Source organism: Miniopterus natalensis, chromosome 1, assembly GCF_054644295.1.
Source record: "Miniopterus natalensis isolate mMinNat1 chromosome 1, mMinNat1.hap1, whole genome shotgun sequence".
Taxonomy (NCBI): Eukaryota; Metazoa; Chordata; class Mammalia; order Chiroptera; family Miniopteridae; genus Miniopterus; species Miniopterus natalensis.
Window position 1 is genome coordinate 57468117 of NC_142081.1, and position 27868 is coordinate 57495984.

The 27868-nt window shown below is 37.2% G+C and overlaps 1 protein-coding gene across 5 annotated transcripts in view; it reads left to right on the plus strand.

The window, feature by feature from the left end:
* Nucleotides 1-27868, plus strand: part of TP53BP1 (tumor protein p53 binding protein 1) — a 94625-nt gene that overhangs the window by 15577 nt on the left and 51180 nt on the right. For 3 of the 5 annotated variants that reach the window (XM_016211592.2, XM_016211618.2, XM_016211609.2), the window contains exons 1-11: nt 3480-3579; nt 4140-4324; nt 4524-4614; nt 4856-4940; nt 9793-9923; nt 10480-10638; nt 10984-11113; nt 12492-12658; nt 14141-14267; nt 14970-15064; nt 18494-18702. In XM_016211592.2, coding sequence (XP_016067078.2) covers nt 3573-3579; nt 4140-4324; nt 4524-4614; nt 4856-4940; nt 9793-9923; nt 10480-10638; nt 10984-11113; nt 12492-12658; nt 14141-14267; nt 14970-15064; nt 18494-18702 — 1386 coding nt within the window. In that variant the 5' untranslated portion in view covers nt 3480-3572. Of the gene's footprint in view, nt 1-3479; nt 3580-4139; nt 4325-4523; nt 4615-4855; nt 4941-9792; nt 9924-10479; nt 10639-10983; nt 11114-12491; nt 12659-14140; nt 14268-14969; nt 15065-18493; nt 18703-27868 lie in introns of those variants that run through there. The other 2 variants (XM_087821855.1, XM_016211600.2) reach the window with 1 other exon arrangement.

A 27868-nucleotide genomic window follows, 5' to 3' on the forward strand; every position in this document is an offset into this window, starting at 1 on the left:
ATTGCAGAGGTTGCAGGTACATTAAGATGTTAATATAGTATCATAGGCAAATGACTTGATTACCTTAAATAATTTTCTTTCATATTTAATTATATCATCACCTCTTTGCTGACTTAACTTCATAAAAATGTGGAGTTGACAGCTTTACAGTTTCTCTTCTGTTTTCTTAATATTATTTTAATTATTATGGATTCTTAGAACATTAGGGATACCCATATTCAATATTCAAATAAAAATACATTCTAAAACAAAAAAAAGTTTTGCATCAACTACTTTGCCATTTCTTTGTCACTGCTCCTCCTCAATTATGAATATATAGAACCTTTGCGGTTAGACAGGCTGGGTTCAAATTCTTGCCAGCTCTGAGACATTGTATAAATTATCTTATCTCTTTAAACCAGTGATTTTTCAACCTTTTTCATTTCATGGCACACATAAACTAATTACTAAAATTCTGTGCCACACCAAAAAATATATTTTTTGTCAGTCTGACAAAAAAATAAGTATAAATTTGATTCATTAACACCAGATGGCTATTGTTGTGTTGGCTGTTGTCATCTTTTTTATTTGACAATCTAAGGGAAAAGAGGTCAGTGCACCTAGCTAAATGGTCATGTATTGTATGTTTTAAAAATTCTTGCTGCACATCAGTTTGCCCACCATGGCACACTGGTTGAAAATCACTGCTCTAAGCCTTAGTGTCCTCATCTGTAACCCTCAAAGAGTTATGAAGCTTTTTGGTGAGATAATGAATGTAAAACATAGCACAATACCTACCACATAGTAAAAATTTAATATATGTTATTAATTATATCATTAGTATATGACTGTACATGATAGTGTAGATCTAAGTGCAACAGAAGGTCAGAATCAATTATATGTTAAATACAAGTCAGTATGTAATACTTTAATATTGCAGCTTAAAAGGGATGTATAATAGCTTATCATTAAATTTAGTACTTGTCATATACTCAGTAAAGTTCTCTGCCACTGAACTCCCAAACTAAGTTTCCAGAGGAAAACTATGAAGCAAATTTAAGTGTTGGAAAATAGGTTCTGTGAGGTAGAATTAAACTGTTTGGGGTTCTTTTGCTTAGAGAAGTCTGTGATGAGATCTCAGAAATAGACTAAGTATATAGCATTCATGTTTGTTTTTTTGATTGGTTGAAATATATTATGGAATTATTGGACCAGGTGAGATGATCTCAGCCTTATGGGAATTTATTCAGGTTTTAAATCACCAATTAAAGACAATGTGACAAAAAATGGCTTTAAGCTCTAGAATAAAGGTTTTTAGTTAGATGAGTAGAAGAAAAATTTTTGACAATCAGGTTTGTTAAACTTTAAAATGAACACAGGGTCTGATGTAATTTTCTTGTCTGGGAGGGATTTAGAGGTAGATTAGTTCTCTCTCTGTCTGAGGCGTCTTAGGTAAAGATGTACCTGTAGATAGGTAGGTATGCTGATGGTCCTTTTCAGCTTGAGTCAATAAAGGCTTTAGCTCACCTGGCTGCAATCAGTTACAGCCTCAGTGGGTAACCATCTGTCTACATTTTCTGATCTTTACGAGTAATTTAATGATTAATTTAATTGTCATACTGCCTAACAAGCAATTCACAGTTTTTCTTCATAGTTTTTAAGGCTCTTGTTTTATTTAGTAGTGCGAATAGCTCAGGCTCATTTGTTTATTTATCTATTTTTAGTTATGTTTATTGAGGTTTAATTTATCCTTTTTAGTGTATAGTTTATGAGTTTTGACAAACATTGTTGTCTGTCAAGTAATCAGGAAGGCCTCTTTATTTATGTCTCACTGTGGGAGGGGAAATGCAATAGCAGGAAAAAGGAGAGCAAAAATATAGTGACTTTTGGGGGATTTTTATGAGAATCAAGGTCAAGTTTTGCCCCACAACAGAAGCCAGTTGTTTGTGTCCACTCAAATTGAGCAGATAAATTCACATTGTCTACCTAGTGAAGTTAGTTAATAGTAACCTGACCTGGTCCTTTTAGGATTCTATTTATTTGGTCACCTGTCTTCTGCAACATTAGGAGTGTAGGAAGACAGGTGTAAACTTCAAGATGACGAAGTGGCATGAGTCTGTGTGTTCCATTCCAATTCTGCTCAACTAATAAAACATTCTGGAGACCCTAATTATATTCTAGTTATAGCAACAATAAATTCTAGATTTTTCAGGAGTTTTATTTTAAAAAGTCTGTCTTTTGAAATAAGTAACATATGCTCAGATGACATCCTTTGATTTTTGGTTTGGAAAATATGATCATTGTAATTTATAACAGCAGGATGAAAATTGGTTGGTAGGAAGCCCCACTTTAAGCTTAGTTTATATTGAATGCTGAATTGGTCCTTTACAGGATGGGAGAGTCATGGTTGGGCTGTATCTAAGTCATTCTGAGCCTGGGGTAGAGAGAGAAAACTACCTCCTATTGAATACCTACTATGTATATGTTTGGCAGTGTGCTAGGTGATTTCCTTATTGACAGCTGCTCTGTCTAGAAATCCATCCTAGATCCAACCACTTAAGAACAACCACCCCAAACCAACCAAAAACATTTTCCTCATGGGGCCTAGTTCATTAATACAAGTCACAGCTGCTACACCTTCTGTAAGACCCTGGTACCATAATGAGGATAATAGACTCTCAGGTCTTGGAGGGATCTTTGAGGTCATCTTGTTAAAGGGGCAGCTGCTGTTCTCTTCACCACGGAGTATGAGAATCACTGTGTTCAATTCTCTCAACGGGATGTGCAAAAAATGTCTGGGGCTATAGTCTCTGTAGGCTACAATCCCATAAAAGATAGGGCAACGATAAGCAAATGTGAAGCTTGAACTAAGTTCCAGACAGGAAATGGCAATGGAAAAAAGATGGTTTACTGGGGTCCTTAGACAATGTAAATGGGGGGGGGGGGGGGGGGGAGAAGAACTGGCAGAAATGTAATGTGGGGCTCTTGAATTCAGACAGAGGCCCACAAAAGAGATCCTGATTGACACAGGTAAACCCCAAAGAGTCCCCTCTCTGCAGTTTTACCAGCTCAGGAGTCCTAGCCATCCTGGATCCTTTTCTTTGCCCTTTTACTAGAAAGCCTGGAGACCCTCTCCTATTCCATTGAAGAGGGTGAGAGAAGGGGTCTTAAGTGCATGAACGATAAAAACAGGTCCTTTTTCTTATCTGAATAGTGGTACAAACAATTGTCCTTGAGGCTAGGGAACATATTTCATGCTCTCTCAAGGTCCCTTCTGTTGAAGGATACTGTCATTCTAGGGCTCTGCAGGGGGAGGGCCTGCAACGTCCATGCTGCCATGGAAACATGCCGCCGTGTTCCTTTTTCTTACGTGGGGCGGGGTACTGTTCCTCAACCACCAATCATCCACAGGATTTTTTGAGTGGCAGGCAGAAGCAGCAAATGGGCGATCCTATACTGAGTGACGCGCGGGAAAAGGAGGAGTTCGAGGCTGGTGGCGGCGGTGGCGACAGCGTCCATCTGGGGATAGAGCTGGAGGGACCTGGGGAGCGTGCAGAGATCTCTAACTCGAGCGCGAGGGACCTCCCGCCGGGATGCCTGGTATTATTTGGGAAAAAAGTGGGGGTGCAGTCAGCTCTGAAGGCTTGAGTTTTGAGCCTGAAGGAATGGCTGACCGGAGGGGGCGGGGTGGCAAGCATGGCGGCGGTGACTGGGAAAGGGTTGGAGGGCCCTGAGGAGGGGGTGGGGAAGCAGTAGCTCGGAAGGCTGAGTGGTCGTGAGGAAGCGTGAAGGGCTGTGGGGGTTCTGGCGAACAGAGATGTTGGGGGTGGTAGAGGCTCGTAGGGAGAGCTGTGGGGGGTGGAAAAAGGGGCGGGAAGAGACGAGGTTAGGATGGAGGGGAAAGGGTGTCAACGGGAAGGTGATGGTAAAGGAGAGGGAGAGGATAGGCAGGCTGATTATAAATAACGGAAAATCGGGTCTTGGGAGTTTTGATAGAAAAGTGCTTGCAAGATCATAAATATTGTAATGTTTTAATTGAAACAGCTCTCGAGTGGTGGCTTTTCCCAGCTCCTGTACTTCCCGCCCCATTATTTAAGCTCAGACTGCGTGAGGAAGGCCAGTAGGTTACACAGAACTGATCTTTTGTTATTCCATTCCAGGGGAGCAGATGGACCCTACTGGCAGTCAGTTGGATTCGGATTTCTCTCAGCAAGACACTCCTTGCCTGATAATTGAAGATTCTCAGCCTGAAAGCCAGGTTCTAGATGATGATTCTGGTTCTCACTTCAGTGTGCTGTCTCGACACCTTCCTAATTTACAGATGCACAAAGAGAACCCTGTGTTGGTGAGCAATATCTTGTTTGGAAATGATTGAGCAGATTTTTCACCCCCTAATCTAGACCAACCAGCAAACATAAGTACTTAGGTCACTATCTTTTGGGTACAGTTAGTTGGAAAAATGAAATCACCATGTTCACAAAAAGTATGTCTCGTTTTGAATTATTTCATATATAGTGGGGATATTATGTATGTATATTTTCTAGGATGTTGTGTCCAATCCTGAACAATCAGCTGAAGAACAAGGAGACAGTAATAGTGGGTTCAGTGAACATCTGAAAGAAAACAAAGCTACAGGTGAGGTGTTTCAAACTATCAGCCCCATTTGGCAAGGGTTCACTTGTAGAGCTGGGTGGATTTAGACATGTGGTGAATGTATGTAAGGAAGTCTAGCACAGTATCTGGTGCATAGGCACTCAGAAGTTTGGTTTGCTGTAATGTAGCTGATTGATTAGGTTTGTATTCTCTGCATTACTGAATTTGTATTAAAGTTTAGTGGTAAATGCCTTTTGTGCTAATATCCTATTGTATTTTTCAGACCCTATGGCTTCTTCTCATTTGGATACATGTGGTTCCGTCAGTCAGGTCATTGAACAGTTACCTCAGCCAAACAGGACAAGCAGGTACACTAGTGTTTGAAGTAATTTATTTACATTTATTAATGGATTAATTCTTTTGTCTGTACCTTTGTCATCCCACAACAACACTTGCAACTCTCTCAACTTTTGTACTAGTACTGATAGCTGGAATCTCTTTTGTAATGGTAATAACATTTTTACACCTACATTATTCATATTGTGATCTAGTGCATGTGAAACAAAATAAGCATTCCTCATTCGTAGCATAGATATGGCTTATTAGTGGAGGGGAAAAAAATCAAACAATATTTAGATATATTGTCAAAACTGTTAGGCATGCTTTCCACTGACCAAAGTACCTCACCAGTTTTTAGACCCAGAATGTTTAATTCATACTCTAAACAGTATTCAATTTTTACTTTGTCTTATCACTGTCCATTTATTGAGTTTATTTTCTATGCTAGGCACTAGATTGGATGTTTTTTGTGTGTTTTGAGAGTTCCTTATATATTCTAGATACTAGTCCTTTGTAGGATATATGATTTGCAGATATATTCTCCCACTCTGCAGCTTGTCTTTTCATCCTCTTCAAAGGATTTTCCACAGAGCAGGTTTTTAATTTTGATGAGATCTGTTAAATATTTTTAACAGAATAATTTGAATGCATAGTTTATTTTAAAAAGAGGTTATAATGAAAAGCAGAGTCCTTTTTCATCCTTGGTCCCCTTTTGCAGAGACAACTCTATTTAAGTGTTTGTGTTTTTACTTCTTTGGGAGGTTATCTTCCTAGCTCTTAGTACTATTATAAAACTAAGAAAACACTATTATAGTGCCATTTCTTATTTTATCAGATTAAGAGTTGAGTTTCATAATTGAAGATGAGGATTTATTCACAACAACACTCTCCCAATTTTTATAATAATTATTTTAGTTTTTTTTATTGGCTACTTTTGTACTTCAAAATAATATATTTAAACCTTTGTTTTCTTTTTCCATTAGCTTAGTGGAGAAAAGTTTAACATCAATATTATTTTTTGTCTATAATCAAGCCTCTTCTGATTTTTTTTTAACCCTCACCCAAGGATATGCTTTTTTTTATTGATTTTTAGAGAGCGAGGAAGGGATCTGTGTGAGAGAGAAACATCGATTGGTTGCCTTCTATATGCTCCCTGATAGGGGATCGAACCTGTAACCAGGTATGTGCCCTGACTGGGAATCAAAACCGCAACCTTTTTGGTGCATGGAATGATGCTCCAACCAACTGAGCCACTTGGCCAGGGCATTCTGATTTTTAAAAATATTTGTAACAAGTTTTTATTTTGGAATAATTTTAGATTTAAAAAAAGTTCAAAATAAAGCCTCCTCTGATTTACCTAATCATTCTACAAATATTTATTGAGTCAAGCACTATTGAATTTTGGGGCTACAAAGTGGTCAAAAGAGACAAAAATTCTAGAACTTAATGTAGCTTACATTCTTGTATGGGATATAGCAATACATGATAAATAAGTAAAAGATATAGTACGTTAGACATTCATAGGGCTGAAGAGAAAAATAAAACAGATGGGGACAGGAAATGTTACAGGAGTTGCAAGTTTAGATAGAGTGACTTAGGGAATGCCTCACTGTTGTAACATTTCATTGAAAATCTTAAGTGATTAAGTGATCTCTGTTGTTATCTGGGATAAGTGCAAAGGCCCTGAGGTATGGCGTGTTTGGCATTTTTGAGAAATGGCAAGGCGGTTAGTGTGGCTGGAGTGGAGGGAGTAGGAGAAGAAGTCAGAGAAGTAAAGGGGTCCAAGAGGGGGTCCAAGAATAGTCTTAAGGGTGTACAATTTTTATCTGTTGACTATATCTCAGTAAAGCTGGGAAAATGAAAATAATTAAAAATAAAAGAAGCTATTTAAATAAAATAATAGTAATTAAAAGAATAGACTGAAGGGGGAGCAAAAGCAGAGGCAGGAAGACCAACTAGGAGACTTGAAATAATTTAGGCAAAATATAACAGTGGCTAGACCAGAGTAGAATGTGGATGGAGAATAGTGAGATTCTAGGTTTTTGAAAACAAGGTTCAAAGACAGATTGAATATGAGAATAAAGAAGGAGGTAACTGATTTCATGTTTTTGGTTTGAGAACTAGGAGAATGGAATTGCTGTTAATTTAGATGGACTACAGGAAGAGGTCAGTTTTAGACAAGTTAAAGTTGAGCTGCGTTTTCAATTGCCAGTTGGAGGTATTTGGCCATGTACAATTCTGGAGCTCGGAGGGGGAAGGTTTAAGCTGGAAATTTAAATTGCAGAGTCATAGCTTATGTGTTATAGTCAAAGCCAATAAGAGTACTAAGAAAGTGAGTGTAGGTGGAGCAGAGGTCCAAGGACTCACTGGGCCTACCAGCATTTAGAGTCAGGGACATGAAGAAAAACACCAAAAAAAGACTGATGAAGATCCAAGATGTGTGGTTTGTGCTGTCTTTCATTGCTCTTCTGCTTTTTGCCATATTTGCTCTTGGACTTTTTTTTCCTGTATTTCCTAAGGTCATGCATCTGGTACTCTCAGTTATGTAGGTAATGTTATGTATTTGGCTCTTGAACAACATGGGTTTGAACTGTGTATGTATGTGCACTTATGTGCGGATTTTTTTCATAAATGCACAGTGGGTCTTCCCTATCCTTGGGTTTCGTATGTGCGGATTCAACCAATTGCAAATGGAAAACAGTATTTTTGATCCATGGCTGGGGATCCATGGATACGAGGGGCCAACTGTATGCATTGTACTACACCGTTTTATATAAGGGACTTGACCATTCTTGGATTTAGTTATCCATGGGGGTCCTGGAATCAATCCACGCAGATACCAAGGAATTGCTAAAGTTTTAGGAGAGTCAGAAGTTATACATGGATTTTCAACTGCGTGCAGGGTCAGCGACCATACCTACCACGTTGTTCAAGGGTCAACTGTATTTTGTTTTTATGAAAATCTTAGTTCTTTTTCTCTTTCTTGGATCATGGTCCCCAACTTTACAAGTTTATATTTTTACCTCTTTTATGCCTAAGTTATGTTTAATAGTTGTAGGAAATATTAAATGAGTAGAAAGTTACAAGGAAGCAAAAAAAGTCATCTATAATTTTGCCACTCAGAGGCTAAATGCCATAAACATTTTGGTGTATTTTCCCTCTTTTTTTTTGTGGACTTGATTCACATAGTTGACATGTGGAAAGGAAAGGTTTGTGTGTTTGCTGACCTTTTGCTTAACATGAGCATTTTTCCTATGACAGTTAAAATTCTTAATAGCATTTTCCCCAAGATTTTTATTTTAAAAGTTTAAACCCCCATAAAAGATGAAAGTATAGTATACATTTGTTCTCTGTGTGTATGTATGAGTGTGCTGGATCACTTGAAACTAAGTTGCAGACATTATAATTCCCCTTAAATATTTTAGCGTTTATCATCTAAGACTAATACGTTATCCTATATGATCAAAATACCATTACCACACCTAAGAAAATATTAATTCCTTAATATCTGATAATATAGTTCATGTTCAGATTTTTCCAATTTTCTCAAAGATGTCATATATATATACAATATATATATACACACATATATATACAACTTCTTTAAAAACCCAGGATGTTTGGTTTCAAATACTTTTAATGGCTCCATAATATACCACTTTGTGGATTATGAGATTATTTAATAATTTCCCTAAAACTGAACTTATAGGTTGTTTCTTAATCACAGTAAACTTGGAAAGATAAGTTTTTACAAGGATCTTTTCACATTTCAAATTATTTCTTATAATTGAAATTACCAGGTATGAAAAAGTGTAGAGCTCTTGGTATATATTTCCAAATTGTTCTCCTGAAAAGTTCTGTTTATACTCTCATAAACAGTATATGATAATGCTTATCTCACCTCAGGTTTGGGCAGCACTGAATAGTAGTGCAGTATTTCCAATTTGATTGGCAACAAATGGTTTCTCTGATATCTTACATGTCTAAAGATACTTATATTTTTTTATGGGTTGTTTCTTCTGTTTGTCCATTTATATCTTGAGATTCTTCATATGAATTCCTTATATTTTATGGAGACTATTCTTTTGTTAAATTTGTTACAGATTTTTCCCTAGTTGTTACTTGTCTTTTACTTTTATTTATTATGTTTTTTGACCTGTGATGTAACCTTTTTAAAAAATACATAGGCCTCACCCTGGCTGGTATGACTCAGTTGGTTGGAACATCGTCCTGTACACTGGTTCCATTCCCAGTCAGGGAACATACCCAGGTTGTGGGTTTGATCCCCATTCGGGGCTCGTATAGGAGGCAACGGATAGATGTTTGTCTCTCATGTCACTGTTTCTCTCTCTCTCCCCCTCCCTTCCTTTTCTCTAAAATCAATAAAAACATATCCTCTGCTGAAGATTAAATAAATAGGCCTCTTACCTGTATTTTATTCAGATACTCTGGTTCTATGTATGTATTCTAAGATTTTTTACTATAATATTTTTGTGAACTGTGTTTGCTTTAATAGATGTATTTTTGAGCCCCTTCTCTACACATGTAACGCACATCTTCTCTTGTCACTAATCAGTAATTCTCTGGAGTGCAAGATTTTTCTATCCGTGCTCATATCTTTTCAGGGGAAGATAAAATTCAAGTATATTTCTTTCTTCTGTTTAATGATTGTCACTTAATTCTGTACACTGTTTTTGAGTTGTTAACCTTTTTGATGCTTATCTGTAGAAAGAATCACTAACAGGGTGAGGTTTTTTATGTTTTCAAATTTGCTTAAAAGGTGGTTGGTGTGTGGGGAATCACAATAAAATTCAAAGACTGCTTTGAGCAAAATGTCCCAACCTATCTGGGAACACATGATTGTGTCTTTCTGCTGTATAGTGTTTTGGGACTGTCAGTGGAACCTGCTCCTCCTGTGGGGGAAGAGAAGGAAGAAGAGGTGGAAGAGAAGGAGAAGAGGGAAAAGGAAGAAGATACTTTGGATGTTGCCACACATTCCCTTGGTGCTGAAGGTAACTTTATGCCTTTTTCAGGATAGATTGTTCTAAGTCCTTTTAATATGAGCATACAGACACAAAATTTTTTCTTAATAGGTTATAGATTTGTCATCATTAAATTGAGAATAGTCGTTAAGAAATTTGCTAGTAGTCTAAGATATTTCACCTAATTTGTTGTTCAGGAATTTCCAGCTCATTGGACAGCCCCCTTCGTGCATATCGACCCTTCCTCCTTTTGTAATCAGATATTTTGGGAATGTATGCTTGGTGGGGTTGGAAGTACATTGAATTGTTGAGTGTGTGGGTATGGTTTATGTGTATCTTCAGAAAGTAGACATAGTCTACCAATATTAGGTGCTCATAAGGTTTTATAGTATGTACTTTTTTTGCTTCATTACACATTTTTCCCCTTCAATTTTAGTGCTTTTATTCTTAATTTTATTTTGAAAAATTTGAGGGGGGCAGGGCTTTGATTTGAAAGATAAAACATGACCTGCTTTTGCTAAGGGACAGTACCTTGCCCAGTGCATAATATTGTAGGATACCTAATTTCTTTGGGTTGTGTTCCTAGATCCTGCCTCATCACAGCTGGGCTTTGGGGTCCTGGAACTCTCCCAGAGCCAGGATGTTGAGGAAAATACTATGCCATATGAAGTAGACAAAGAGCCTCTACAATCAGTAACCACCAACTCTGGTTGTACTAGGCTATCTGATGTGGATGCTAATATTGGTATGAAACATGTTTTCTGGCATTCAGAGTTGTTTATAAGCATTTTTGTCCTGTGCTAGAGCTATTCTTTCCTTGGTAACATTTTATAGCTATCTAAATGAATATAATCTATGTTAATATAGTAAGGTTGCAGAGTTGTCTGGCAAGTACTTGTTAGTTGATAGCTTGCAGATTAATGTTTTTTATAAGTGGGTTATTGGGTTTTTTTCCTTTTTTGAAAAATATATGTATTTTCAAATTGAATTTCTTTCCATTAAAATTATTACCTTTAAAAAGCATTTGGGACTGCTTCTAGTACTTTGAAAAGTCAAATATCTCATTTCTGTCTTATTCTAAAACTTCAAGCAATTAAGCGTGAAGAACAGTCCAATGAAGATATCTCCATGGCAGAACAGCCCAGCAAGGATGTCCCTGTGGTAGCACATCCCAGTAAGGACATACATGTGGTGGAAGAGCAAAATTCAGCAACTGCAAGGTAACCCATGTTCTTTCTAGAAAGTATTTTTGGGTTTCTGCTGTAGGGTTATACTCATTTCACTTGGCCAGGAGGGAACATTTTCAGAAATTGATTTCCATCCCCATGCCCTCCCTCACCCCTGGAATGAGCATATTTCTGGTCCAGTAGAAACATTGATTATTCATGAATTCTCTTTGTGTCCTTATCTTTAGGCATATTACAAAACCATTTTATTGCTACTGTAACTATAAGCATGACTCCTTAATCTTTGGCTGCTACTACTTTCTGATCTTTGTCTACAGAGGCACTGTCTCTCTGTAGGAGGTATTTTAGGCTCTCTGGTGTTATGAGGAGTCACACGAATATTATATTTTCAAGTCTACTGTTTCTGTACTTGAGGAGCACCCATATTGCTTTGGGTCCTCAAGTATCCTGCATTTGGTAGTTTATGATATAAATGCAGGGAGATACTCTTTTTCTAAGTCCTTTACACTCTTAACTTGGTAGGAATTGGGCAGTATGTCTCTGTTCTGTCTGTATCATGTTATTGTTGTCTCCAAAACAGCATGACCTCTGGTCAACAGCTCAGGTTTGGATATGGCAGGGAAAAGTGGAATGCTTCCAATTTGGGACAGGGATGACTAAACATTCAGTATTGTTACTTTCTTCTATACAAATAGTGGGAAATGGGATCCTTGGGTCCTGAATAAAATTGAATATCAAGAGAAGTTGACTTTCTAATGCAAAACACTCAGCTTAACTGGACTGGACTTTTTAGGCTTTTCTTTAGGAAGTTACACTCTAGCTAATTTTGCTATCCTGTTTACTTTGGGGAATGGTAGAGTAAGTAGGTAAATCTTGTAAGTCTCTGGAAAGGGATCAGCAATGAGTGTCTTATGTGTGTGAATAGTACTGGTGTGGAGTCTTGGTTTGGGGCTTAGATTGAGTAGATCAAATGGAAAAGGTCAGCAGAAGATACTGTGTGTAGCATTAGTTCAGAGGATAATTCACATCCAGGCCCTTTCCTTGGAAGATCATTGGTAGAACTGGCATTGTTGTGGTCTAGATCAGAATCTTTCATGCACGTATAGATAATAGCATATGTAACAAAAATACCTAAAGTGCTCATCAGTAATCTCATGTAGCATAGCAGTGAGCAGGGTTGAAAGGAGGTATTGCTGTGTGAGAGGCTGAGAAAGGTCTTGAAATGGGCTGAGGGCTTTGTATCATCAAATAGTATCTTACTTAATTTTCACTAGGTAGTTATATAGATTAGAGCTACTGGAATTTTTGAAATTATTAAAGGAAAACAGACAAAATAAGGAAAGTTTCTTAGCTCAAAGATGAAAACATTTGAACATAGCAACTTTTTCTGCTCGTGATATGAATCTCCTAGGTCAGAGGACATGTCTCCTAGTCCCAAAGTATCTCTTACTGCTGTGGAAACAAAAGAACAAATACCTGCTCAAGAACTTCTGGAAGGTGGACTGCATATTCAGAAGTCACCAGAGCCTGAAGTTTTGTCAACTCAGGAAGACTTGTTTGACCAGAGCAATAAAACAGGTACAAAGAGTAATTAGTTGCTGTATAGCTGCTGCTTCTCCAAAGATACAAACTTTTTATTTCTGTTTTGAGGCTGCTGTTTAAGTTAGAAGGCACTTTATAGGTATACAGACTTGTTTGTGATATGGAAGGAAAATAATGCTTCTAGCTGATTAATGAGAAGGGCTTTTTGAGAATGATTGCTATTTAACATTTTAACATAATTTTCTCTCTCTTTTGGAAATGGAGATATTAAGGAGTAATAGCTAATATAGTAAATTTAATAATTATGGACAGAGTAGCTACTTCTGTTATCGTAAGTCTCCAAATCTTTAATATAATTAAGTATAAGTTTTTCATATTCACCTAGTTAGCAGTGTACTTATCTGTTTGTTTGTTCATCTACCACAGATAGGAAGTAATGGTCTAGCAGAAAGAACATAAAACTTAGAAGACAAGAGTGATATTTGTTCCACATTTTGTTAACCCCCCCACCAGCCTCCCATTCTGTAACCTCACAGAGCCAGAAAGCTTCAGTAATAACTAGCAAAATATAATTAAATCCTCAATATTGTCGATAGGTTCTGTGATTTTGAGCGAAACAATGTATAACAAAACCAGTTTTATCGTAGGCTAATTGATATGAGTTAAGTTCATATGACATCTCATCAGCGTTATAACAAAATGATGTTGAATGAGATGACATTATTGGAGGACCTGCTGTAATGTGTTGGTTGTAAGGAGGGAAGAAGTGAGGGTTATATTTTACTATGCTGTGAATATGTGCAAGGCATTCCAAGGGTCACTAAGGAAACTTTTTTGATCTCTCACTAAAACTGTAAGGTTGTATTTAAGAAATTCCTTTATACTTGGTATTAATATAGCTGATACTCCCATCTATTGCTAAGAAGGGACCAACAGGAGACTCCTCATAGTTAAATCAGTACTGACTGTTCATATATCCTTTTACTAACATGTTAGTATTTTCTGTCTCCTGAGGAGGCCCAGGTTCTAATCATGAAAATTGCTGCATTTATGTTATTGGGTGTCATATGTATTATTTTGATATCTCCCATCTCCATATTATGACATGAGCTTACTTCACCGTAGGTAGACTTTGAAATAAAAGTCTCGCTTGCTGTTTTATAATAGAAGCTTCACAAGAAAGAAGAGCAGTCAAGCAGAGATATCAGGATTCTGGCCTTTTCAAGCTTCAGTCATGACAGAAAGGACTAAGGAATTCTTTTTGTCAATTCTTTGTTAAAGAAACCCATAATTTAGTGGGGAGGGGATGCTTTTAATGATCACTCAAGATTTGTGTTAGCATTGAATTCCCTTAATTGTACTACAATTTGAAAACAGTTTCTGTCCTCTTGGAGTATGGTTGGAAACATGTATATTACTCTTTTTGCAGTACAGTGTTGAATTTTTTTTTTTTTTTACACAACTCAGTAATGTCAGTTTAAGAAGTAAATGCAACTAGTTTTTTTTTTTTTTCAATAGCTTCTGATGGTTGCTCTACTCCTTCAAGGGAAGAAGGGGGGTGTACTCTGGCTTCCACACCTGCCACCACTCTGCATCTCCTGCAGCTGTCTGGTCAGAGGTCCCTTGTTCAGGAGAGCCTTTCCACGTAAGTAAGCCTAAAGGAGCTCTGCCAGAGGAACATATGCCTGAGGGTCTTAGACTAGGGTTGAAAGAGCTAAAGTTGTCCATTAGTTCAGCATTCTTTTTGAAACCAAAAGGTAAACTCCAGGCTTTAGAATTTTGGGGGTAAGAACTTAGTAGAACTATTGAAGGTAGGTAGATCTGCTTTCCCATTTGGAAATTTTATAATAGTAGCTCAAAGGTGTCACTAGGGAAGAAATTGCCCCCTGGTTACTTAGAGACTGTTATACATCCAAAACAAGCATTCTGCTCTTCCATTTGACTAGCAGTTCTTCCCATTTAACAGGGGTGGAGAATAGGTTATCCTAGAGTTGACAGTAGTTGGATTTCTTTATCTCTATGTTAGGGCAAAGAAGTTTGTACTTTTAAAAAAGAATATGCACGGTCCTGCTGGGTGTGGCTCAGTGGTTGAGCATCAGTCTAGGATCTAGGAGATCGAGGTTCGATTCCCGGTCAGGGCACATGCCTGGGTTGCAGGCTCGATCCCTAGTCGGGGGCGTGCAGTAGCTGATCAATGATGACTCTCTCATCATTGATGTTTCTCTCCCTCTCTCTCCCTCTCACTTCTTCTCTCTGAAATCAATAAAGATATATTTAAATAATAATAAACAAATGCAAAACTGTGGCTGTGGTTAAAAATAACCCATGGTTTTCTCTTTGTATAAAGGAATTCTTCAGATCTTGTTGCTCCTTCCCCTGATGCTTTCCGATCTACCCCATTTATCGTTCCTAGCAGTCCCACAGAGCAAGAAGGAAGCAAAGGTGAGCTCTCTTGATCTGTCTGTTGATCTCAGACTAGAAGACGAGCAGCACTTCTGCCTTGCAAAGTACAGTCTACTGTTTCTTTACATGTTAGAACACTGTGACCTAAACTATTCAGTAGGACTTGTCTGTCTTACCTTTAGGGATGTCGCCTAGTGTAAAGTGCTCTCCTCAGTTCTTAGCTCTTCAAGCACTGATTCTTTTGAAAATTCTGTGTTAACTTAATTTTTAAAAAGACCCTTAAGGGAAAATTTTTAGATTTTTAAAGTTAAACTCAAATGAATTAGTATAGTGAAGAACTGGGTTTATTACTAATGGCCAGTAGTTTCCAGCAACATGTTCATATGTTATTGGTGAGAGGGAACCAAAAATTGTGTTTTTTGTTCTTTATAGTTATTTTTGCTATTGTCAAAGACATTTTTCTCAAAGAGTGGCTAGGAGCAGGTAGTAGAAATTTTGACTTCATTCACTTTCTCCTTTGAGGATCTAGTGATTTCAGTTTCTTTATTCACAAGAAAATTTTTCTTTTTACTTAATTTATCTCATTATCTAAACCTCTTTTGCCTAATCCTACTCTCCTATCCAGTCATTTAAGATATTTCTAAATTCCTACAAAACCTTTTCCAATAAATTTCATGGTTTTCTCCTTTTCATACCAATAGTGGTATAAAAGCTAATTTTTATTGAATACATAATGTATGATGGGCACTATTTTATGTTCTTCTTTTTGGTTGTAGGTGCTTCTCTTTGGTTTTTGTCATTGAATCTTTACAACAATCCTAAGGAGTAGGTGTTACTTTTATCCTCTTATAGATGAGGAAATGGAGGCACAGAGAGAGCTCACAATAAGTCATAGAGGCAGGATTTGAACTCAGGCAGCTGCCTCCACAGCTATTTGGTATATGCCTCCTATGGTATCCTGTTGTTTCTGCTCTTAAATGATATAAATATAGAAATATATTTAACTGTTTTTGAAGTGTAATTTATCCATTACAAATTTTAATCTTAGACTTTCTTCTGCCACAAAGTTTGTGTCTGGCTGTTTTCTCTTGAAATCAGTTGTAGGTTTAACATGATAAGTAACATCTTCAGTAAAAAATAAAAGTGAATCTGTTCTACAAAAACTGTTAATGCAGGTTATGTTTGGTTTATATATAGAACCATTTCTTTTATCTGTAGTGTGAACATACAAAAATAATTATGTTAAAAATGCCTTCTCCCTGATTGTAAACATAATTAATACAGGCATACTTCAGAGGTGTTGCAGGTTCACTTCCAGACCACCATAGTAAAGTGAGGGCTGCAGTAAAGTATCATAGTAAAGTGAGTTGTAATCTTTTTGCTGGTGGAAGGTCTGCCTTCAATTTGTAAAAAATGCAGCATCTGTGAAACACAATAAAGCGAACTGCAATAAAATGAAGTATGCCTGTACTCATTGTAGAAAGTTTGGAAAGCATGTAGGAAAGTAATGGGAAGAAAATAAAAAATCACCTGTGATACCACAACTCAGCTATAACTATAATTAGTATTTGGATATATTTTCTTACAGAGTATTTTCTATGCATAAATGTAAAGAAGTATCTCTGTACATTTGGGAACGTTATGTATATGATTCAGAGTTCTTTGGTTTTCATGTAACATATTGTATTTTCCCTTGTCAGTTGTATTTTAGATTTAATGTATTTGGTTAATATTCATGCATAACTGTAGGACTATGTATCCTTTTTGTAATTTTGGTTTTTGCTGTCTAAGATTATTAGCCTAACGCCTTTTTATATGTAGTGCTTAGAATAGCAGGCCCTTAATAAATGCTTTGTCATGGTGAGAAAAATCAAAAAGTATAATGAGAATATTTAACACGGTGGTAGTGTAATAAAGGAGGACAGCACCAGATCCTGACAGAGCCTAGCATTAGACTGGAAGGTGAGGCTGAGGCCAAGTAAACAGCAAGGGATAGGTATTGGGGTTGGGGGTAGCTGATAACATGAAAGTAGATAGATAGGAAAAAACTCAGTGGCAGAGGTAGTTTGTGAGAGTGGTGTAGAGCAGTGATTTTCAACTTCTTTTTCTCATGGCACACATAAATTAATTACTAAAATTCTGTGGCACACCAAAATATATATTTTTTGCCAATCTGACGAAAAAATAGGTACAACTTTCATTGACTTACAAAAATAATAAGAATTTCCTACCCTTTTTGCTCCAAAGTGACTTTTTTTTTTTTTTAATATATCTTTATTGATTTCAGAGAGAGGAAAGGAGAGGGAGAGAGGTAGATAGAAACATCAGTGATGAGAGAGTCATTGATCTGCTGCAGCCCACAACATGAGCATATGCGCTGACCGGGAATCGAACCCCAATCACCTGAATCCTAGGTCAACGCTCAACCGCTGAGCCACGCCCGGCCGGGCTCCAAAGTGACTTTTAAAAAATTAGGTGCATATATTTGTATGTATGGATTTCTGGTACCAGGAATTAACCAATCAGATGCAACCTTACTGCGCAACGTGATCAATAAGATGCAACTCTGTGACCTATATATTTATGGTTCAAGACAGGGCATTCACACTGGATGCTGTTGTTGTGTTGGCCGTTGTCATTTTTTTTTTATTTGACCCTCTAAGTGAAAAGAGGTCAGTGGCCCTGACTAAATAATCAGGTATTTTATGTTTAAACAATTTTTGCAGCACACTGGTTGAAAATCACTGGTCTGGAAGAAGCCTCTTTGGAGACAAATTGTAAGAAGGGGTGAAAAGGGTGAAAAGCCTAGGTAGCTAGGCTGGTTCTGAGGAAGATCCTGATGGCCTGCAGGTGGCTAGTATACAATGGGAAAACGGTTTTGTGCGTTTCCCTTCTAAGCAATTTGTCTCAGTATTAGTGTCTTGTACTTAGTTTTTTGATATATCAGTGCTGATTGGCATTGGTAGATTTTGTTTCTTCTTTTGTATTTGTCCTGGCACCCATCTTTCTGCACTTAGCAGTTATTAATGCAAATATAATGAGTTCATAAGTATGTAAATATTTAGAGTAGTGAATAAGTTCATTGCCTTGCAAGGCCTGTGGCAGAGTATGTGATGGTTAAATTAGATGCCATTAATCTGGGCTTTCACATCCTATGCAGAATGTGCAAAATTGAATTATAATCAGGGAAGAGGCTCAGAGGAGCCAAGTTTTAACATTTCATGTGGATGGGTGGTTATCCCCAGATGAACCCCATTTTAATCTGTAACTGACTATTTTGGGAGCATAGGGAAGAAAGTGTTATTGGATTTCTAGGGCCCAGTCTATTAATCTGTCAGCTTTACTGAAAATTAAGTCAGTGTTTTTTTAGGAATGGAAATTTCTATAATGTAATTTTTATTAGAGGTTTTGGAACATGAGTAGTATTGAGTGCTTATTTCTAAATTTGTTTTCCCTGTGTTAAACTAGATGAGCCAATGGACATGTCAATGTTATCTGAAGAAGGAAGAGAGTCTTTTCAGAAGAAACGTAATGATGATGATCCAGTGGAGATAGAAAACCTCCCTGTTCCACCTGAGCCCACTATATCACCACAAGCCTCAACACCTGTATCTCAGAGCACACCAGTCTTCACTCCTGGGTCACTTCCTATCCCATCCCAGCCTGAGTTTTCTCATGTGAGTATTGTGGAAAGATTTTTTTCTCCTAACATTTAAAAAAAAAAATAACTTTATTGAGGTATAATTTATAAGCCATAAGACTTACCCATTTTAAGTGTATAGTTTAGTTGCCGCGGTCCAGCCGCAGCGGGAGTCAGGGGTGCCGAAGATGGGCAAGGCGTCGGTGCTGGGAGGCAGCAGACTACACGACTGGGAGGTGGTGTGACACTGTTCCACTTTATTGAGAATCAACATAATCTTTTATACTTTCTTTTTTGGCTATGATTACATTTTTTCAGTTAGCAAGCAAGAAATATTATTCACAGGTTAAACAATACAAGTTTCGATTTCATCAGAACGGAGCAATTTTGACTTTTATTTTTTAGAATAGAGGAGAAAGGAAAAATCAGTGACCTATAGAGTGATAGATGTGGCTTTGTTTGCAGCAGTAATATATTAGTTTGTGAGACAGAAATTTTATATAATATTTGCCTGTGTTTACTACTTCTTATGGTTATATTTTAACTATGGACCTATTCTTAAGCTATTGTATTCTTCTTGCCGTTTTCTTCTAGGAAAAGAGTGCCTTTTGCCATAGCTATTGATTAACTGCTTAAGAATGCTTTTCTTTTGTTTCTTTGGGAGCAAGCACCAGCGTGGCCGCTGCCTTGCCAAGTGTTTCATGAAGGGCAAGTTTTCATACTGAACATGCCTTCCATTTACATTAACTATTCTGATACTGTTCTCATTGTAAGCACCTGTCTAAGGCAGAGGAGGGTCTGGTAGCCTTTTCATACTGTTAGCCCCTTTTAGGGGGATGCCACAATCTGCCATTTATTCTATATGCTACCCAGGGTGGTCCTTGTGCAGTAGGCAAGGGGAGATGGCCTTTTTCCTGTCCTCGACTAATTTTGCATTCATAGGCGGAGGCACTTGAGTATAGGCGGCTGCATGAGCTCAGCTTTCTCTAGTTCCTCCATGAATTCCTTATTGGGGGCGCCAGGGGGAGTTTTCCTAGCTACTTCTAATAATTCGTTAAAGCATCCGGCACATGTGGTAGTGACTGGATTTGGGGAAATCGGGATTTCTTCAGAAGTGAGAACATTTTTTACCATTCCCAGGTTAGTTATTGATTTTACAACCCAAAATCCCCCTCCAAGGAGGAGAAGGGATATTCCCATTAAGCCAATTACTCGCACCCACATGCCACGTCCTCTCCTCAGAAGACGCCTTCCTTGAAGCTTCCTCTCCACGTCCGGATCTTGTCAGACGACATGGTTGGGAGAGGACGCGGCATTTAGTGATGTTTTAGTTATAGAGTTGTGTAACTGTCATCACAATGTTCTAGTTTTAGAACATTTCCAGAGTCACCTAACATCTTGGTGTACTTTTTTTGTTAAATTTTGTACTGTGTCTTTAAACGTTTTGAAAATGTTACTGCAAAACTAAAAGGGGGCAATAATAATTTTTCTACCTTAATGCAACTACTAGTCATTTTTATTTTTCTACATGCCTATGTTTTTGTTTTGTTTTGTGTGATTTTTAAAAAATTGATTTCAGAGAGAGAGAAAGAGAGAAACATCAATGTGAGAAACATCAGTTGGCTGCCTGCCACATGCACCCTGACAGGGAATTGAACCTGCCACCCTTTGGTGCATGGGATGACACTCCAACCGAGCCACATCATGCCTACATTTTAAAAACTGAAGTTGTTTATAGTAAACATACATCTTTAATCTTTTTCCAGTAACACTGTGTCATAATGATTTCTTAATGTTACCTCATTTTCATATTAGCCTTTCAAAACTTGTGTAATATTTCTGAGTGGATGTACTATAATTTAATTATTTCTTTGCTGAGGTAATGAGGATGGTTTTTAGTTTTCAAATGAGACATTAGTTTTCTTCTAAAAGGAAAACTAATGTCTCATTTGTATAATTTTACATTTAAATATTTTTTAAAAAATTTAAGTTTTATTCAAAGTGAAATGAAGGTCTTTAACTAAATCTAAATGACTATATTATATAGTCGATCTAAATGCCTGTTCTTGTCAGATCTTAAATAGGGGAATTATTTTAGTGTTATTGGGAGAACTTCTTTCATGCCTTTCAGTTTACAGGTGTTGTAATGAAAGTTTATATTTAAAAATGATTAGTAATACACTATAAATTTTGTGAGGAAGAGGCAGACAGTAGGAAGAAAGAAATTGAATTGCTTTCTGGAGTTTTAAAATTTGTTCGTTTTGTTGAAAATTCCATTCAGTGTAAATCATTAGAAGTGATTTGGTGGTGGAGTGGTTAAGAACAAGGCCACACACACCCCTACCTGGGCTGGGGATCGAGCCTGCAATTAGGTGCATGCCCTTGGCTGGGACTGATCACAGGACCCTTCAGCCCGTAGGCTGATGCTCTAACCACTGAGACATACTGGCTAGGGCCATAATTTTGTTTAAGTCATTATTGAGTTTACATTATTATGAATACCATTTTTATAAACACTATTCACAGCAGTGCCTGTGGAATATTATGATTATTTTTCCATGTTTGCATAATTTCTTGTTTTCTCTGGAATTGATAATTATCTTTTTATATTTGTCTAGACTTCTATGAACTCACTAAGTTAACCCTAGACTTTACACTAATTGTCAAAATTTCCTTTTAAGATGTTCAGGGGCCTCAAACTTTGTCTTTTTGGAGAAACCTTTTAGAATTTCCTGACTTCTAATCTGTATTGTTGCCTTCTGTGACTGGTGCATAACTGTCACCTCCCTTTCACTGTTGTCTTTGGAGATTGTCCTTACCTGTCTTTGTGTTGGATTCATCTTGGGCTCCGTGTCTTTTTGCATGGTTTATCCCTCATTTTGGTGGAGGACATTCTTTAGTAGCATGCTCTACTCTCATACTTGATTCATAGTTTATAGGAGTATAGACTTCTAGGTTGGAAATAATTTTCCTTTAAACCTCTTTTTAATAATCCTCACCGGAAGATATTTTTTCCATTTATTTTTAGAGAGAGTGGAAGAGAGGGAGGGAGAGGGGGGAGAGAGAGAGAAAGAGAGAGAGAGAGAAAAGCACGTCGAAGTGAGAGAGACACATCGATTGGTTGCCTCCTGCACGCACCGTGACCGGCGCTGAGGATCAAACCTGCAACACATGTATGTGCCCTTGACTGGGAATCAAACCCATGATCCTTTGGTGCTTGGGCTGATGCTCTAACTACTGAGCAATGCTGGCTATGGCGCCTTTAAACTTTTATTTTTAATGTTTTTATTGATTTCAGAGAGAAGAATGGAATGGGAGAGAGAGAGAGAAACATAAATGATGAGAGAGAATCCTCAGTCAGCTGCCTCCTGCATGCCCTCTACTGGGAATTGAGCCCACAACCCGGGCATGTGCCCTGACCGGGAATTGAACTGTGACCTCCTGGTTCATAGGTCGATGCTCAACCACTGAGCCACACAAGCCGGGCTCCTTTAAACTTTTTGAATGCATTGCTGCAGTCTTCAAATTTCCCGTGTTGCTGTTGAGAAGCAGCCGGTCTGATTCTGATCTTTAATGTGTGAGGTCTTATTTTCCTTACTGGAATCTTGTAGGATTTTCTCTTTGTCTGCAAGTGTTCTGAAATTTCCAGACTCTTGGCATAGATCTAAATATAGAAACTCAGGTCCTTCAGTTCTGGGACATTTAATTATTTAATCCTCCCCACCCCTTATTTTTTCTCCTGCCTTCCATCTATCTCTGTTCAGCTTTCTGGGTGGTTTCCTCAATTTTCCTTTTATTTTTTTAGACAATTTTATTGAGATGTAATTCATGTACCATATTTTTTACCTTTTTAAAGTGTACATCCAGTGGCTTTTGGTATATTCACAAAGTTGTACAGTTATTCACCACTGTCTACTTTTAGAACATTTTCATTCCTCTCTCTGCCCCCCAAGAGGCCCCGTGCACATTAGTAGTCACTTCCATTTCCCCCACTCCTCGTCAACTACTAATCTACTTGGTGTCTCTGTAGATTTCCCTGTTCTGGACATTTCCACATGTATAAGTGGAATTATATAATACATAGTCTTTTGTGATTGGTATATTTCATTTAGCATAATTTTTTTCATGGTTCATTCATGTTGTGGTATGTATTAGAACTTTATTCCGAATAATACTACCTTGTATGTATATACCACATCTTATTAATCTATTCATCAGTTTGTGGACATTTGGGTTGTTTCCCCTTTTAGGCTATTGTGAATAATGCTGCTGTGTACATTTGTGTTCAAGTTTTTGTATGGATGTATATTTTTATTGCTCTTGTATATGCCTAGGAGTGTGATTACTGGGTTCAGCCATCTTTTAACCTTTCTCTGAGTTACTGATTTCTACTCTTGGGTTTTTAATTTTGAAACCTTATTTTTTTCCTCTTGAGTGTTCTTTTTTTTTTTTTATGGCATTTTGTCTAGTTTTATGGGTATATTATTCATATCTCCCTAAAGTATTAATAGGTGGTTTTTGTTTTGTTTTGTTGTTTTAAATATGTCTTTATTGATTTCAGAGAGAGGAAGGGAGAGGAAGAGAGAGATAGAAACATCAGTGATGAGAGAATCATGGATCGACTGCCTCCTGCATGCCCCGACTGGGGTTCGAGCTCGCAACCCAGGCATGTGCCCTGACCGGGAATTGAACTGTGATTTCCTGGATCCTAGGTCGATGCTCAACCACTGAGCCACGTTTGGTTGGGCAATAATAGGTTTTTTGAAAAAATAGGTTTTTCTTTTCTCTGGAATAGTCACTATTTCTTCAAATAGACTTTAGTTAGTTTTGTTAGTTTTGACGTTTGACTTTCAAATTAGAAGCTTTCTTCAAGTAGCTGCTAATCCTTGATTGTTTTAAGAGTAAAATACCTGAAAACTGATTAGAAGTTCTGAACTGGTGGCTTGGTGCTTGCTGTTTCTGGGATTCACTGTACTGTGATCTGCTGGGCCATTTTTGGGCCATGTCTAACCTCCTATCTATTGGCTGTCATTGTTCTAGAAGTCTGTTGATGGAAGAGAACTGGGTTGTTCAGAGGTAGGTTCAGGTTCTGTTCAATATGTAAATTTTCATTTAGTCTCCCTGTTTTCAGTATGGTACTTTCTGATAACTGTGCTCCTTGTCCTCCAGTTTAGGGATGCTTTATTTTACTCTCTCTAGAGCAGAGGAGGGTCAGGGAGAGAGGATGGGGGAGTTGAACTTCTTCTTAAATAGATTTCCAACCAGTCCTCCTGTTTTTAGCTTTACCCTCACCACCACTTCCAGAGTTACCTGGCGCTGCTGCCAAGTCCTGAATCTTTTTTTGGTCCTGGTGGTTCCATGGTATAATTTGGGTTACTTCTTGGCTTTCTTCACTGCTGGCTTAGGAATTCAGCTTTCACTAGTCTGACTACTAGATGACTACTCGTCCAAAATTATGTTGCTGTTGTCTTTTGTTCTGTTCTCTTTTTCTTGAAAATTAATGCTTTAAAAAAAATTCTTTACAATTGCTTAGCAGTGTTTTGGAAAAGAGTTAAAAAACGTGTGTATTAAATCCACCATTTAAGTTCCATACTTTTTTCATTATGTATCAAACTCCGTATATATTATTCTTAATAGCTAATTTTTGCTCATCAGTTATTTCTCCTGGGTTACCTAGGTTACTGGAGTCCAAATTTACATAATTTTGATGTTGTAAGATTTAAATATTTATAATGAGATAATTACTGATCAAGAGAAAATTGGGATAAAACTCATCTTTCCTAATATATTTGTTTATTTTTATAATAAAATTTTTTTAAGGTTTTTGTCTTTTTATTTATTTATTTATTTATTTATTTATTTATTTATTTATTTTTAAATATATCTTTATTGATTTCCGAGAGAGGAAAGGAGAGGGAGAGAGAGAGAGACAGAAACATCAATGATGAGAGAGTCATTCATCGAGCCCACAACCCGGGTATGTGCCCTGACCAGGAATCGAACCCTGATTGCCTGGATCCTAGGTCGACGCTCAACCACTGAGCTATGCCCGGCCGGGCAAGGTTTTTGTCTTTTTAAAAAAACATATGTTTTTTAAAAAAATTGATTTCAGAGAGAGGGAGAGAGAGGGAGAGAGAGAGAGAAACATCAATGATGAGAGAATCATGGATTGGCTGCCTCCTGTATCCCCCCTACTGGGCATTGAGCCTACAGCCTGGGGATATGCCTGTGCCCTGACTGGGAATCGAACCATGATCTCCTGGTTCATGGGTTTACACTCAATCACTGATCCACACTGGCCCAGCTTTAAAATTTTAAACATTATTTTAGTTTTCAATTACAGTTTACATATAAAATATTATATTAGTTTCAGGTGTACAGCATAATGATTAGACATTTATATAACTTGTGAAATGATCACCCCAATAAGTCCAATAACCATCTGACATAGTTATTACAATATTATTGACTATATTCTCTATGCTGTACTTTACATTCCCTTGACTATTTTTATAACTGCCAATTTGTACTGCATAGTCCCTTCACCTTTTTCTCTCATCCTCTCAATCCCCCTCCCTTTTGGCGACCATCAGTTCTCTATATCTATGAATTTTTGGTCTTGTTTGTTTATTTTGTTCCTTAGATTCCACATATAAGTGAAATCATATGGTATTTATCTTTCTCTGACTTACTTCATTTAGCATAATACCTTCTAGGTACATTCATATTGTCACAAATGGCAAAATTTCATTATTTCTTATGGCTGAGTAATGTCTGTCCAATTGTATGTACCATATATAATGTACCACATCTTTATCCATTGATCTGTTGATGAACCCTGGTTGCTTCCATATATTGGCTATTGTAAATAATGCTTCAATTGGTATTTTGGATTTCATTGGATAAATATCCAGAAGTGGAATTTCTGGATCATATGATAGTTCTTTATAAAATTTTTTGAGGAACCTCACGCAGTATTATTTTTCCATAGTAGCTGCACCCATTCATAATCCCACCGACAGTACATGAGGGTTTCCTTTTCTCCATATCCTTGCCAACATTTTGATTTCTTGATGATGACCATTCTGACAGGTGTGAGGTGATATCTCATTTTGATTTTAATTTGCATTTCCTGATGAGTAGTGATGTTGAGCACCTTTTCATGTATCTGTTGGCCATTTGCATGTTCTCTTTGGAGAAATGTGTATTCAGGTCCTCCGCCCATTTTTGAATCAGATTGTTTTTTTGGTGTTACGTTGTATGAGTTTTTTATGTATTTTGGATATTAACCCATCATCAGATGTATTGTTGGCAAATACCTTCTCCCATTTAGTAGGTTGTCTTTTTGTTTTGTTGACGGATTCCTCCACTGTGCAAAACCTTTTTAGTTTGATGTAGTTCCATTTTATTTTTCCTTTGTTTTCCCTGCCCAAGGAGACATATACAAAAAAATATTACTAAGAGTGATGTAAAAAATCTACTACTTATGTTTTCTCCAAGGGGTTTTATGGTGTTGGTTCTTACATTTAAGTATTTAATCAATTTCGAGTTTATTTTGTGTATGGTGTTAAGATGGTGGTCTAGTTTTTTTCTTTTTGCATGTGTCTGTCCAATTTTCCCAACACCATTTATTGAATAGACTGTTTTTACCCAGTTGTATATTCTTGCCTCCTTTGTCATAGATTAATTGACGATATAGGCCTGGGTTTTTTTCTGGGCTATTTGTTCTATTGATAAATGTGTCTGTTTACAAAAAAAGGTTTTTTTACTTTAAATATGTTTTATTATTTTTTATTGATTTCAGAGAAAGGGAGAGGGAGAGGGAGAAACATCAATGATGAGAGAGAGTCATTGATCAGCCACCTCCTGCACGCCCCGCACTGGGGATAGAGCCTGAAACCCAGGCATGTGCCTTGACTGGGAATTGAACTGGTGACCTTTCGGTGCATGGGATGATACTCAACCAACTGAGCCAAACTGGCCAGGGCAGTATGTATATTTTAATGATGTAAATTCTTCCTATCCATTAGCATAGGATATTTTTCCATTTATTTGTATCTTTAATTTATTTCTTTAATATGTCTTACAGTTTTCCAAGTATAGGTCTTTTACTTGGTTAAATTTATTCCTAAGTATTTTATTTTTTTGATGTAATTGTAAGTGGCATTTTTCTTAATTTTTCGGTGGACTCTAGACTTCTCTCTCTATAGTATTATGTCATCTGCAAATAATGACAGTTTTACTTCTTCCTTTCTAATTTCGATACCTTTTATTTCTTTTTCTTGTCTGATTGATATGGCTAGGACTTTCAGTACTGTGTTGAATATGGTGAGATTGGACAATCTTGTCTTGTTTCTGATCTTAAGGAAAAAGCTTTCAGCTTTTCACTCTTGAGTGTGATGTTAGCTGTAGGTTTATCATATATGGCCTTTATTATGTTGAGGTGTGTTCCCTCTATTCCTACTTTGCTGAGGGTTTTTATCGTAAATGGATGCTGGATTTTGTTAAATGCTTTTTCTGAATCTATTGATGTAATCATATGATTTTTATCCTTCATTTTGTTTATGTGGTGTATCATGTTAATTGAATTGCTGATATTGAACCAACTTTGCATCCCAGGAATAAATCCCAGTTGATCATAGTATATGATCTTTTTTGTTTGTTTTTTTACTGTTGACACTATTACAGATGTCTCTCCTCCCCCCCTTTGCCTACCTCCAGCCTACTCCCCCATGATCTTTTTAATGTATTACTGATTTGTGTTTGCTAATGTTTTGTCGAGGATTTTTGCATCTGTGTTCCTCAGGGATATTGGCCTATACTTTTTTTTTTTAATGTATCTTTATTGATTTCAGAGAGAGGAAGGAGAGGGAGAGAGAGATAGAAACATCAATGATGAGAGAGTCATTGATCAGCTGCCTCCCACATGTCTCCTACTGGGGATTGAGCCCGCAACTTGGGCATGTGCCCTGACCGGGAATTGAACGATGATCTCCTGGATCATAGGTCGATCCTCAACCCCCAAGCCATACTGGGCAGGCAGTAATTTTTTTTTTTTTTGTAATGTCTTTGTTTGTTTTTGGAATCAGAGTAATGCTGGTCTCATAAAATAAGCTTGGGAGCCTTCCCTTCTCTTGAATTTTTTGGAATAGTTTGAGATGAATAGGTGTTGATTCCTTATTGAATGATTGGTAAAAATCACC